General features: G+C 40.7%; 1 protein-coding gene across 1 annotated transcript in view; it reads right to left on the bottom strand.

Annotated features, from left to right (window-relative positions):
* Positions 1 to 612: 612 nt before the first annotated feature.
* TET1 (tet methylcytosine dioxygenase 1) overlaps positions 613 to 15,044 on the bottom strand; it is a 57,142-nt gene continuing 42,710 nt past the window's right edge. Inside the window, 6 exon segments of the mRNA XM_066324391.1 lie at positions 613 to 1,819; positions 1,822 to 1,949; positions 1,952 to 2,854; positions 5,153 to 5,492; positions 13,125 to 13,262; positions 13,687 to 13,776. Of these exon segments, the coding sequence (XP_066180488.1) occupies positions 1,712 to 1,819; positions 1,822 to 1,949; positions 1,952 to 2,854; positions 5,153 to 5,492; positions 13,125 to 13,262; positions 13,687 to 13,776 (1,707 nt within the window). The 3' untranslated portion in view covers positions 613 to 1,711.

The following is a 15,044-nucleotide window of genomic DNA, read 5'->3' on the forward strand; positions in this document are numbered from 1 at the left end:
CAAGTAATTATTAGTATGTTTCACACTGGAAAAGTGACTTCATTCTACCTCCAGGTTGCCCAGCCAGGGTGCCAAGGCAGAAGGAGGGGACAGCTTTGTCTGTGGGGCCGATCCTGCAGCATGTGGACCCAGGAGGTCCCGGGTGTCAGAGCTCCTCCTGTGTCCAGCCAGCTCCCATGGAAGAAGTTGCAGGACGAGGTCAGTCCTTAGCTAACGTTCTCATTTGGTAATTTGTTTAAATAAATAGTTTAAACAAGAAATACATAGGAGAGGAGAATCAGAAAGAAGAGTGGGATGCTACAGTGTTTTAAAAGCAATGGAGTGTCTACTTTCCTCTGGTTTAGCAAATACTTGTTTCGTGATATGTCACTTTCTCAACAGAAATGAAGAACATAAATTTTGGGGAGGAATAAAACCCTTTCATGTGAAATGCACAATTTTTTTCAAAAATTTATAAAACATTTGTAAAAAAACTGAACTCAGAAGTTGGTGAATATTACAGACAGGTTATTCTTAACAAAAACTTTGCTGCTAAATATTAGAAATTTGATAATTTTCCAACACTTCCTTTGTACTTTGCCCAAGTTATTACTTTTATCAGAATAGATAAGGCAACTCTAGGGGGTATTTTTTATCCCAAAACAATCCTACCCCTGAGGCATTAGGAACATTTGGTCGCCATGTTAACTTAGAACGCTGCAAACAAATGAGACTGATGCATCTATTGCTCAAAGAAACCATAACAAATGCTGGCCTTTAAAAAAGCCAGATAATATTCATAACTCCCAATAGCAACACATGTATTGACCAGACATCTCCTCATTTCATGTTTGTACACTCTCTTGAAAAAGAATAAAAAGGCTCTATAATTTGTAACTGTTATATGCAACATAAATCTTCAGTGAAAAAGGGCAAGTTAAAAACAACCACATATGCTGTATCAGCATACATCCTGCAGCTATAACATCATGGAACTCTGCACAGCAAGAACAAAATCATTTCTTCTGTAGAGTGTGCACAAACCTTAGACAACATGATCCTTATACTATACTATTTCAAGTTAATTTTAAAAATAGAAAGTGCTTTTAAAATATATATTTACAGCTTAGAAACAACTTCCAGCCATCATTACCAGTAACTTCATTCTACTGACGAATCTAAAGAACAAAATTAATTGGTTTTCTGGAAGATTTGTCTGTAATTTGGACTATAGTGATGGTTGGAAGTTGTTAAAGCAATGGCACCATGAAGTAATAATTCAGCTTATTTATTTTTAACTGTTTGATGTGGTTAAGCACCAAGAGCTGTGTAGAGCTATAGCTGTATAACTTGATTTAACACCATAAAATGTGAACCTGTTAAAATACCTATAAATGATTTTTGTAGTAAACAGACGATTTAAAGCACCAAAATATAAATTCCTACAGGTAATAAACTGAATGATTCAATCAAGGTTAATAACCTAAACAAAATCTTTTTTTAGAATGTATTAAAACTATACAATTAATTTTTTTTTGCTTAAAATGTGCTTGAGCACCACCAAATGTTAAAGTCACAGTTTAAGAAGAAAACCCCCCCCCTTTTTTTTGTTTTTTAGCTCAGCCTTAAAATGGTTGAGATGCGCAAATAGTAAACGACACGAGACTTGTTCTTTAACAGCACCTTAAAGAAACACCATGTAACTGCACCAGGAGGGGCACACCTCGCCACACTACGCCCAATGGTTGTAGGGCCCCGCCACTCGTGTCAGGGCGTATGAAGATACTGTGATCACCTTATCCTTGGTTACTGTTAATGCTCTGCGGGATGGAATTTGGTTGTGAACTCTGTGTCTTCATAAAAAATATCTCGGTTTTCACTTGGTTGCTTTGCTTTTCTGTTGCTAGAGTTCAGTTCAGGATTCTCCATTCCTAACCGCTCCGCTTCTTTTTCTTTTTCTCTCGCCCTCTGGCCATCTTTGCTTCCCACATGGCTAAACCATGTTTTGGCTCATTTAAATTTTTGTGTTGGTAAAATACTAAAGAAATTCTTGTGGGATGATTGCGGTTGGGTTTTTTAATTGGTGTGGTAGCGTGGAGTTCACGTCTTGCACATTCAATTAAGATAGAACCATGAGAAGGTGCCACAGCAACCCCACCAATGTCATCATCCAAAAAATTGTGCTCACTGTCTGACCACAATTCCTCAGCCTTTTCTTCAGAATCAGCCGGTTGTCCCAGTGCACTGTTTTGCTTTTTGTCAACACAGTCAAAGTCACAGATCTGTCCTTGATGGGAGCTGTCCTTTTCCACCGGGCATCCATGGGAACACTCAGCTTCGGTTCCGACTGCATCCTTTGCTGAAGAGCTTAGCGGTGCTGATGAGTCACAAGAACTGATCATCTCTGAGGAAGGAGAATTGTCCAGCTGAAGTTGACAATTCTGTTTGTCTGGCTGATGTTCAAGTAGAGTGGGCAGGGGCTCTTTGTGGGCTGGGGAGCCCGGAGCAGTGACCTCGGGAAGAATCGGTGGCACGCCATTCACCTTATCCTTCAGCAGAATTCCAGTATAATCTTTGACTGACACATCAAAGCTCTTGCAATTAACATAAGGTGTCACATGAGGTTGCTTGGTACTGCATTCAAAATACCCGTAGGGAACTGAAAAATCTTGTTGAATATTAGTCACTGCAGTTAGGCCAGACTTATGTGCGAGAGATGGATAAGGATGTAAACTATCCACCTTAAAGGGGGAGGAAGCCGTGTACTGCTTCAATAAAGAGCAATTTTTAGTAGTATTTGAAGTATGTTTCATGGCATAAAGGTGATTGGAAGTCTCCATTTTTATTCCAGGTTTTAAAGCATCTGTTTTGTTCCCTAGAAGAAATGCACACCAAAGTGTAAGTACTTCTCAATCAATAAAATACCTCTCTTATATTTTCATACTTGCTTTCTAATATGAAAAATGCACACTGACTACAGATTTTTCAAAATTATTATTTTTAGCTTTCTCGGAATATGTCTATGACTGTCCATGTGAAAAAAAATATATATATATAATAACCTTGCTCAATTAATGCCTTAACCTTTTCCAGTCAGGCTACTGGTACATAAAATAGAAAGGTATTTCACAGAGGGATGAAGAAAATAACAGATAAAATGAAATAACCACTGAATCTCAATTCATCCAGCCCAGTCCGACAGAAATGCTTCCCAGCAGATGACTGCTGGCCTTCAGTTTTCACGTAACTGATGAAATTCAGTCTGAAATTCAGTCTGTGAATCAGTCAAAATTCTGACCTGCCTTAACCCCATATGTTGATGAAAGAAAAAAGCATGTTTATGGATCTTGTCCATCACAGCAAAAACAGTTACTGAATTACATGTTTCATGCATTCAAATACTGACTCAGAAATTGCCATAAAAAAAAAAAAAAAAAAATCTGGCAACATGCTCCAGGTAAGCCCATCCTCACAAAATGGATTTTGAGTCATGTGATTTGGCTGTCTTGTATTTTTCCATCTAATTGCCTCATTCTTTCAGATCTCTGTGCATACATCCTTGTTCAGTTTCTGTCAGTTCCTTAACCAATTTCTAGCTATGCTGCTGGGCTTGATTGGGGAACAGGCTCCTCACATGGCTCCTCTCATGATTCTGAGCCCAGAGTCCATGGGAGTACTGGGAAAGAATTCCATTGACTTTGATGGGCTTTGCATCATACTCTGCAATGGCTTTAACATGTGTTTGCTGGCAGACTGGCACGCCACAGAGAGCTCTTGCTTACTCTCATAGACAGATGTCAGTGTTTCTTCTTTATTTATACATAAATACACAGAATGGTTAATTGTCTTACACAATATAGAAACATTATCCTTTCTTCTATTCTGTCTCCTAGTGATTTATAAATTAGTGATGAATGAAGAACATTCCTCCAACGGGAATGCAAGAAAGTCAAAGTGAGATAATGACAGGCACAACAGTTAGTATGCAAAACCAGAAAGCTGTAAGGGGACATGAGGAGGCCACATCAACTCTTTAAAAGCCTGTGAAACTCTTTAAAAGTTCTGTGAAATAAAACACGAAGCATTTAATGACTTTAACAGCCCCCACCCCAGACCAAGGCCTTTGCCCTAGAGATTTTAAACACAGCATTTGAGAATAGTGTTCTCCATCACTTCAGGAGAGAGACGTGTGTTCTGTGAAAACAAGTTTTAATAACCCTTGGCACTCAATTACAGAAGTGTAGAAAATGGTTTGTTACTTGTTTTTTAAATGTTATCCCTCCCAAATGCAGATATTCTTTGAAACACATTTACCTGTTATTCCTCCCCATAAATCTGCTACATAGGTCTGGATGTCTCTCATGAAATAAAATTCAAAATTACAGCCGATGGGCTAATTTTCCTCTCTTCTTCCTAGCAGGCCGTGCTTTAATTTTATTTATTTTTCACCTGCAATCAGAGAATTTAAGTCCATGGATTCTTCCACCTCTTCCTTCTTTTCTGCCTCTGCCCAGTCCCATGCAATAGTGCTGCCCTGTGGAGGCCTGACCCAAGCTCTGACAGCAGGTACTGCAATGCAGAGCAGCAGTGCCCTGCACACCTCAGCCCAGGCACAGCTCTGTGCTGACCATGGCCTCCCTGGTACCTGCTGCTGCTGACAGACTACTCTGCCCTGCTCCTTGCCAACATCCTGCAATGGACAATTTGCACTGTCATTTGATAAAACCTGGGGGATTTTACAAATCTCTTGCTGTGCAGCGATGTTTATGCCAGTGATAGGAAAATATCAAAGCTCAGATTCTAAGAAGGCCATTATCTGCCATAGGAAGTGGAGAACACAGTTCTTGTACTTTGAAGTGACAGAAATTCAAGTTGCTTATTTAGGTAAACATTCCAACAGTGTTCTTTCAAGATGGTCAAACTGCCATTATTTATTAGAATAAGGGAACTTGCAAATACTTCATAGGTGCTCACAGACCACCAACAAACTCTTTTTGAATGATCACCTGGGGCTTTTTCTGCCCCATGAGACAATACTGGCTACAGTGTTCATTAATCCCTAAAATGCAAAATATACAAGTGGTTTATTTTAAAGGAGCTTTTCCCTCCCATCAGATGTGTAAGAGAACACAGAATCAGAAGAGACTGGCAGAATTTCATAAGTCTCACTCACCTAAACAATGCAAAGTGTTGCCAAGATTTTCTGAGGCTTCAGTTTTCAGTTTTACTGGTGTTGAATATTTTTTGTCTATTAATGGCTGCTTTTCAGTCGGGGTCCTCCTTGTGTCTGGTTTCTTTTTCTTGGTAGCTCTGAGAGGCTCAGCCAACATTCTCACTTCTCTGGGGAATGCTGTGAGCACCTGTATGGCTCCGGCTTTTATCTTGGCTTCCAGGCCCTCTTCAGTGCCAAACTCATCTGTTTGTGAGATTTTGTAAAGAGGCAACACATGGAGCTGTTCATCGCTTGGAATCACCCCCACTCTCCGGTTATCTTCCTTCGTTAAGGTACAGACCTGGCAGGAGCAGAAAGTTACAAAAAAAACCACACACACAGAACGTGAGTTACAGAAAGGCTCAGGCAGTCATCCTAGGCTCCACTGCTTACTCGTGTTCTGTGGCCTCAATGCTATGGGGCTTTGAAATGCAAACATCTGACAAATAATTGTTTGATCTATGATGACATAGAAGAACTATTGGTACTTTAAGATCAAGGCACATGTCTTGGATGGGAAAGTGAAATTTTTTCTCAGCTTACATATCCACAAATATATGCCAACCTTGGTAAAGAATCTCAGCTGTCAATATACTGTAAAGTTCCTAAGCATTCCTATCATTTTTTAATACATAAATACATCTTTGATGTTCAGATTAATTTTTAAGGATTACAAAATATGGAAAATTATTTTTGCACTAAACAAGAAGTGTCTATGATTTGGAATTTATTCTATGATTTGGAATTGATTTTGGTTTTTGTTTTGGCTGGTAAATGAAAAAAGGCCCAAACCAGCACAAACAGTCACTCATAGTGCTGTATATGTTTTGCAAATTTCAGCTCTCACTCCCTCCCTCTCTGAACACTTTCTTAAATTAACATCCCGCTGTAATTAACTCACAGGACCTAGGAAATGTTCTCTCAGGCCACTGCCCTACTTCCTGTTATTCTGTGCTGTGAGATCCTGGAGCCCAGAGGAGAGTGCAGGTTATATCCAGTTTGATGAGTGCACATCAGAAATGTGAATCAATATTCCAACTTATTGCAAATTGTTTTCTTATTGTCATTATAAATGCTGAACATTTCCAGCACTCCTTGAGTTGCAGCTGTTACTAACACCAACCCTTCCCCTTCAAAGCAGCGCTGACACTGGCACTATGATCCCAGGTATCATTCCCACGGGATGGCAACAGCTCCATGAGCCTGAGCATGTGTACAAACATTCACCCTTCTACAGTTTTGTCACTTCTATTCCCAAGGGACTGCTACATGACTAGAAAGCCATACATTGGTATCATGGCTTAGGAAAGCTGCTGTTTCATGGGAGTTACTAACTACACACATAAAGGAACAGGAGCACCATCCAAGGATGAGGTAACACTCCCTAAATAGAAGTGTGTCATTCCATCATTCTGTACACCGAATCTGACGCCTATCACAAACAGTCAATCCAATTTCCCAGAATCTTGTCACCATACCTGACATTCCAGGAGAGAAGAATGCTATTATTAAGGGGGTGAAAGAAAACCAAGCTTTTTTATTATTTTATAGCACAGCTTTTGCGTAAAGGCGTCACACAATAATTTCTAGAAAAATAAAATTACAGGACCACAAAACTACAAAATCCTGAAGCAAGAAAGTGGTGGCTTGGGCCTTATCAATAGCTCTATGCAAAGCCTGGCAGTTGCAGAGCAGCAAAAAGAGGAAATCTGAGAGGCAGAGACAAGGAAGAGCTTTTCAGGAGGCAGTTGGAAGGGATGGAGAGGAGGCTCTAAGGCAGTTTGCAGCTGCTTTGTAGCACTCCCTGAGGTGCGGCTCCATGCCTACTCACCTCCTCTGGGCCTGGGCAGCCTCAGCACTAGGAGGCAGATTTAGAAAAAACAACGAGTTGTTCTGTGAGCAGTGGCCTTGCTTCCTGTGAGCTGCTCCACCCCGCACTCCCACACCCCCAGTGACCTCAGCTCCCAGCCCCGCTGGGCACCAGCCAGCAGAGCCCGGCCTGCCTCAGGCTTGGTGCCACCTCCTCTCTGGATCTGCCTCCCCTCACTCACAGTGACATTTCACAACTCACAAGAGGTGAAAAAAGTCTCCAAAGAGAAGTCAGTTTTTGCCATGTGCAGTGACACCTGGATGGAACTGGCCAGCAGATGCCAAATTATTCAGGAAGGGTGAGAGAGGGTTGGACGTATAGAGAGCATGATTATATATGTTATGTTCTCAGAAAGCCCAGTGCATTCTCCCCTTCTAAATTATAAACAAAAGCAGTAATAAAGTCAGCATGGAGGGGCCTGGCTCCCTTTTGTTTTCATCAGAAACTGGGCAGTGGTCTTTTAGAATACTAGGTCCAACCTGTGTCTGGCCCATTCACTAGTCTGAAAGAAGTCTTGAAGATTCAATCCACAATATTTATTATTTTGAAAAATGAGACCCTCATCCAATTTACAATTAAAAACTTCCATGCAAAAGCCAACATCCTCTGGAATAAGAAAGGTGAAGAACTGTTTTGAGGAACCAAACAAAATGAGGGCTATAGGATACTGATAGCACCATGGTGAAAGTACTGCCAACTCCAGCACATCCTGTATGTTAAATAGTGAGTTTGAACACATATTAGGAAATTAATGTATATCCAAATTGTATCCAGATCTGAAGACCAGTACATCTACAGCCTAAATACAATGCCCATTTTAATACATGTACACTTCCATGGTCAGTGCCCCCTTAATATATTTTAACATAAAAGTGAGGGCACTATGGCAAACAGTTAACTGAAAATAATGATATGGGAAAACCAGACATAAATTAAGGCTGTACAGATAAGCTAAAAACTTACAGCTGAAGGTGGTAGTTCACCAAAAGAGAAATATCTGCTTAAAAATTACTCCAATATTCACATCTGTGCAAAGTATTCCTTTAGGGAACTTAGAAGCTATTGCTGAGAAGTGAAAAGCAATATTTTCCATTGGTACTGACACTGCTGCAAACTGACCAAAAGGAAACACAAACATGAGAAAACCATCAGGCCCGTTAAAGGCCATTTACAGTAGTGAAGCTGCATATCCTGCTACTCTGCTTTTTCCAGAACATGCAGCTGAATTATCCAGGATGCTCAAAGGCCAAAGAAATGCTGGCCTAATGGTTTGTTTAGTCTTCCAATGTACTTGGTGATCAAACCCATTACCTATTGTGGGTTTAGTGATGTCATGGTAAAAATTGCATGTTTATGAATCTTTATTATTATTCCCTTCTTTTAAACTTAAAATGCCCCAGGAACTCAATGCAATTCCCTCCAGACATCCATCCGCAGCTGCACACCTTCCAGTGTGTTATTCCGGGTCTCTTTGATCTGCCTGTGTCCTCTTGAACCTCACATGTAGAAATGATGGAGCCTTTTCCGTTGCATTGTAATAACAAATGTTCTATATTCAAGTTTCAGCAGAGCAGTCAAACAGCCTTTCTAAACCTAAGAGATAGAATCAGGTTTCCTACACAGCCCTCCCTGTGCAGCTGGAGACGGAGTGGGTGCCACTGGGGACTCAGGTGCTGCTGCAGCCTTGCCCATCATCACACATAAAACATCTTTGCTTCTCTTTTGCAGCCAAGACAAACCACATTGTTTTGTTGTCCTGATCTACCCCAAACAATTGTGTGTACGTCAAAACCAGAGAAGGGAACCCCAAACATCTTTTCTTTTTGCCCACTTCATGCTTGCAGGCTGGGCCATCAGACAGGTGACACAGGTATGGCACAGGAACCTCTCTCACTGTGAGCTCACAGGTTAGCAGAGTGAACCTCTCATGTTTCTCCATTTGCACAGTATAAAAACATATCAGAAATTCTTCCTTTACGGGCGCAGGGGTTCAACTTTCCTCCTGTCTGTTATAAGCTGAAGCACCAGTTCAAGTACTTGGTACTGCTGCAGCTCCCAAAGCGAGTGGGGGGTGCAGAATGTGGTGTAACCATGCACAGACATCCTGTCAGCTACTGCAAAGGCCTGAGGCCCCGTGCCAGTGGTGTGCCAGATGGGCTGTGCCTGCAGAAACGCAGTACTGGAAAGGCAGAGGTTTTGGGGGTTTTATCTGTACCAGGAGGAGTTTGTTGATAGGCTGGTGATTGTCACTACTTAGTTCTACTGCCAGTAATAAATTACATATTGTAGCTGCTCTCAAAGCATAGATTTATCTTCCTCTCCTTCTTCCCAGTGTCTGCTGCAGACTATGTGGCACCAAACTGCCACAAAACTGCCACAAAAAGAGCTGGTCTCTCTCTTTCCTCAGCCGCAGCAACAAGGGCCCCATGCCTCCTTGGACAAGGAACACCCAAATACAAGCTGCAGAACCAGTGACAGCCTTTTTGTCCTAGTCACTTTTAAACCCCAAAAAGAACACTGCCTGTGCCTTAAATGGATTCCCACAGGTATGAAGGATGTGACTCTTCACAGCTAATCCAATAAAGAAATAAAAATACTTAAATTTCACAGACTCCATCAATAACTATAAATCTTTTATCTGTGTTGCTCATTTCGCTTCATATCCATAAGGAACATGCACCCTAACACTGCAGCTGTAATATACATCAGTGGCCCTTAGGAGAATATTAAGAGATGACAAAAGAGTCTAAGTAAAAATGAATGGTATATACCTACCACCTTAAAGGTTTAAGACCTTAAAACTCTTAAGTTTTTAAAACTCAAAAAACTCAATTTGTAGCAGAAATTATTTGTGCTTCTTTCAGACAAACACATTAGTTTACATCTCTGTAGAATTGCCATTCTACTACAGAGCAAGCAGTGAGTGTTTGCTTTTAGCTTTCTACTAAAAGCAGTGTAAATTCAGAGCTTGACTCTGCTGGCCAGGAACAATGTTCAGCAACTCAGATCTCCAGTGATAATTACCATGTAATGGTAATCCCCAATTTGTATAAGTTAACATGTACTATTCTCTCTTGTATTTCCAGAGGGCATTTCCAAGGCACTCCCATTGCTAACACAAACTTTATAGGATGATTTCTTTTCAGAGTCACATACAACTAGTGCAGCTGATCAAACACACATACTCAGAAAAATGCAAGAATGTTTTAAAATGTATTCTTTTAAGTGCACAGTAAACCTATTCCTTATTATTAGCCTCATTTAAGTCCTTTGCTGAACTTACGTCTGTGTCTGGTTTAAATAATTTGGATAGACTCTGGTTTTCCTTTACTTTGGGTGCCCCATGCAGAATTCCTGTCATACTTGCGGTAAAAGTGATTTACCAATGATGAAGGGAGAAAACGAAAAGGTGTCACACTAACAGCCAGCAGCATTTGCAATTACCAACTTACAAGGTACTTACTTTTACCTTTTTAGCTTAGAAGAACTTTAGATTTTATAAATAAAGATTTTGTGTTTGCATAAGGAGAAAGGGAAGAAATCTTAACAACACTAACAAGGGCCAAGATGACAAGTACACTGTGTACAGATTTTAAAATGTAAGGCATGACAAGTTAAAAAGAAACAAGTAGAACATAGTAAAGTCATGGATGCTGGACGTTTTTAGCACAGTGCAAATTGTTCTCATTCTGTTCATTACCATGTTAGCAGAAAGCAATCTCTGTGAGAGCTGTCACCTTGGAATTGTACTGGCACTCAGTACATTTTACATACAAAATGCATCAACAGTTATGTAAATAACCCCTCCATCATTATGATCAGTGATTTGTAAGAAATCATCATGTGTTTTAAGCTAAGTAGGCAGCCGCACAGCACCTTCTGGGACTAGACAGGAATGCAGGAGGTGCTGGTATCACATGTACTGATTTATTTTTCTGTCCTTACCACTGGTTTCCCTATGGTATTACCAGACTTGGGTATAAGCCAAAATTAAGAACCCTAATTTAATTGTCATGAAAATCTGGACTGAAGCAAGCCCAGCATGTCCTGCCACTCCGTTTGCAAAAACCAACATTTTTTGGTTTAGGCTTCCAATTCGTATGACTGTAAACTGTGCACAGACAGGGAAGAGCAAGCACTGTGTGTCCTGTGACCACAGCCACAGCTCCTCACTGGGGAGGCTGCACTGAGAGCACAGGGTAACTCCCAACTCCACTTTCATAAAGTCCCAATTCAAGTACGTAAACTTCAGTGTTGATACTTACAGCTGTTTTCTATTTACAAATAGCCCCTTGCTGCAAGTATACTAAAATAAGAGACAAATCCTATCTAAAGAAAGAGAACATAGGTATGCAGTATTTCTTTGTGAGTGAGGTTTTCACCATGAAAACCAGATTGCAAAGCAGAGTTTTCAGCAGTTATAATCATTTGGTCATGTTCTGCAAAACTGACAACAACTGGCAGAATGTGGTAGAAAGTGACAGTGATAAGTTCTGGTCCATACAGTGATCTTCCACAAGTTGTAATGCTTCTGAGATTTAGACTGGTACAAAAACACCACGTACAATCCATAAAGTGCCAACACCAGCAAGGATAATGTGAGGCTGAAATGACATCAGGTGCTTACAGATAAATACAGCTGTAGAACTATTCTCCAATACATTCCTCAAAAAAGGTTTAATTGTCCCTCCAGGTGCTTCTGGCCATAACTTATTATTTTTGGGGGGGATCCAGTATGGCAAAATGAGTAGCAGACTCAGCTGCCATTTAATTTTTAATTTAGGAGGTAATGGAGAACTTAAACTATTCTTTTCAGAACATCTAAACTAAATTTCATCAAAAAGCATATTATGCAGTTTGTTTGACAAGGAGGTCTCATTTTCAAGTCCACAATCTTTAGGGCATCAAATTCCTATGCTTCAGAAGCAATTTTGCAATGCATACTTCCAACAAAGTAAAAAGAAGCAAAAAGAACAGCCTATTGAGGCCTGGCATTCCTGGTGGATTCCCAAGGTTGCTTCCATACTTTAAAGGAACAGACATCTGCTCACCTTACAAGCACAAAATTAACATTAAACAACTGTACCAGCCACTTAATTGGTGTCACATACAAATGCTCAATGTTAACTATAGGTGTATAGTTATATACACCTACAGTATAACTATAGGTGTTTCAACACTTTATTGAATCACAGCAACACAATAATTCAATTTGCCTTAAAAAACATATTCTAGAGTAAGCAGAGATTTTAGATAGATTTTTTTCCAGATAAACATCCTTTGACAGAAAAGTTACTCTTGCTACCAGTGCTGCTGTACAAGAAGTCACCCTCTCTATTCAGAGCACTGTGATGCTCCAACTGCTCAAAGAACACTGCCAGTTTTATCTTTTCTGCTTTGAGCTTGTCTTTCTTCAACACCATGGTCCTAATTTCTAAAAGATCACTTAATCGAGTAATTCCCAACCAATTTTCTTACTGGCAATCCATCAAGGTATTTCATACAACAGCCACACCAATCTGAGGGTTTTCCTTTCATACTGAGATTTGGAGACTGTAACAGTCAGCTGGCTCTACCACGATCCATACTGACCTCTAAATACATTAACATGAAGCCTGGAAAGTGCCCAATACAAGAAAGAGCGAATTTGATGAGCGTGGGGAGATAAGTTAGTAATGAATTAATTTACTTTAGCTCTTCCTCTACAGCTGTGAACAGAGGCCTGTACAGCTCCTTGGTTAGACAATTATTTGCCTTTAATATCAGCCCTCTCCCAGGAATAACTTATCTGCCCTCTGGCCAGGCCTCTCCAAAGAACCAGGTGTCTTTACAGAATGGAAGTATTTTGTAGGAAGGATCACTCCCATTCCCTTTTTGATGTGTGCTGCAATAAGATGAACTCATGTCTTCTGTAGACAGCAACAAATATATGCAAATACATAGACATTGATAAATGGCAACATGTAGTTAATTTTGAAGCAACTTCAAACCCTTGATGCAAATGAACCCACAAGCAGCACTGTGGAGCTAGCAGTAATCCCAGTGAAGAGCATGAGTACGTACCACAGTGCTCCCATTGTGCATGTTGTGTGTATCCTTGTGGGCATGGGCACAGAAATCAATGCACGCCGTGACACCGGAGAACGGCCGCCCGTCCTTGGAGCCCAGCCGGCAGTCAGGGCCCATGTGCTCATTTTCCACCTGGAAGGAAAACAAACTACAGACACTGGGCACTGAAAGTGTGGGTTTGCAATCCCAAGAGCCACCAGCAGCTCTGTGACAGAATCAAGGCAGCCAGGCAGACTCAGTGATTTGTATTTTCCTATGAAACATGTAATATTTGTGGCTGTATGCCAACGAGATAATCAGGTCAGCCACAATCAAAATGTCTTGGATAGTAAAAACATTTTATTTACAATGTTATCTCGAAGCATTTTTCACATATAAAAATATGTCACTACTTCAGCACCAGTTGAAGTGAAGAGGTGCAGGGCATGGAAATCTGCCAAATGCACTGGGATTCATGGCTGCAGAGAGGGCTGCAGCTCCATCCAGGAACATGCTCTGGGGCTGCTCCTTGGATTGTAATTGTCCTGCTGTTCAGAGCTGGATGTCACACACCCACCTGGTTCTGGAAGGCTTCTGGAGCAAGCTTCTTATAAACTGGAGCCACATCAGTAGCTAACGTTTGCAAATTATTTTCCAGAAGTTCCTCCTGCAGAGAAAGAAAACATTCAGTACTGCAGTTTGCTTTAAAAGCATCTCAGCCAGTTTAAAGAGGCCCAATGAGTCAGCTTGTACCTCATATTTCATTAAACTGACTTCTGTTCTACTGCCCTTTGTCACCAACCATACATGTCTCCTTTTGCATGACTAAAGCAGAAAAGCTGTTTATCAAGAAACAGGCAAATAACAATAGAGGATACCTGCTAGGGCAAAGGAACTCAGCACACAGGAACTACCGATTTCTGCATCATTTTCCACATGCAGTCAAGGAGCGAGGTATGTTGCACACAAAACCACAGAAGTAACATCCAGAGGAGAAAAATCATACCCCAAGCTGAGTGGGGATGGAAGGCCAGGTCTTCTGTTAGTGTTTTGCTTATGGGGCCTTAGCCTGTGCTCACACACCATGTGAGAAACTCCTAACAGCCATTTAACTTCAGCTCTTAGGTCTCTCAGGTACTTTTCCCATATTGCAGCAGAACTTCTAACAGGAACATTTGTTAACTATCCTGTTCTTGGTAGGGGCAAAATCAGGACTTAATGGAAATAACTACTAGATTCAGAAATAATATTCTCTTCCTTTGGCTAAGCCATGTAAACACAGAATTAGCTAGGTGGGCTTCTATGGCAGTGTCATATTTAAGCTCTTATTTGTAAAATAAATCCCTAAATTCTTATCCAAAGTTTTTGCTTTGCCAGGAAAATCACCGACCAACTGGGAAAGCAAATGGCAGTGACAGACTCCCTAATTTCTTTTCCTCAAAGGACCAGGCTTTGAGAGACAACTGCAGCTTCAGTTTCTCACAATGTATAGTGGCAAAAAATAGCAGCTTGCTTCATTTTGTCTAAAAACCCACTTATCACCGCACACTGTAAACACCAACATACATAAACACCAGGAGACTTCACTTTTTTTCAAAGGGATGTTACATTATAAAACCATACTGTATTTTTAACTTCCACTAAACCCAGCTTTATCATCTGTAAATGGCTACCACAGGGTTTTCTGAACCACAATGAAGGCAATGTATCCTTAATTATCCATCCTACCAGGAGGATATCTATCCTAGGAACCATTCTTTCTTCAGTGTATTACACCCTTAACCTCATCTCACTCAGCATCAGAAACCTACAGAGAAAATGGATGCACAGAATGCTCCATGCATAGCATTATACAGGGGGAGAGCCTAAACACACAGGGAGTGGCAAAGGATACAGAAGGAACAGGATCCCTAAAATGAAAAAATGCCCAATAAA

Source organism: Sylvia atricapilla, chromosome 8 (assembly GCF_009819655.1).
Source record: "Sylvia atricapilla isolate bSylAtr1 chromosome 8, bSylAtr1.pri, whole genome shotgun sequence".
NCBI lineage: Eukaryota > Metazoa > Chordata > Aves > Passeriformes > Sylviidae > Sylvia > Sylvia atricapilla.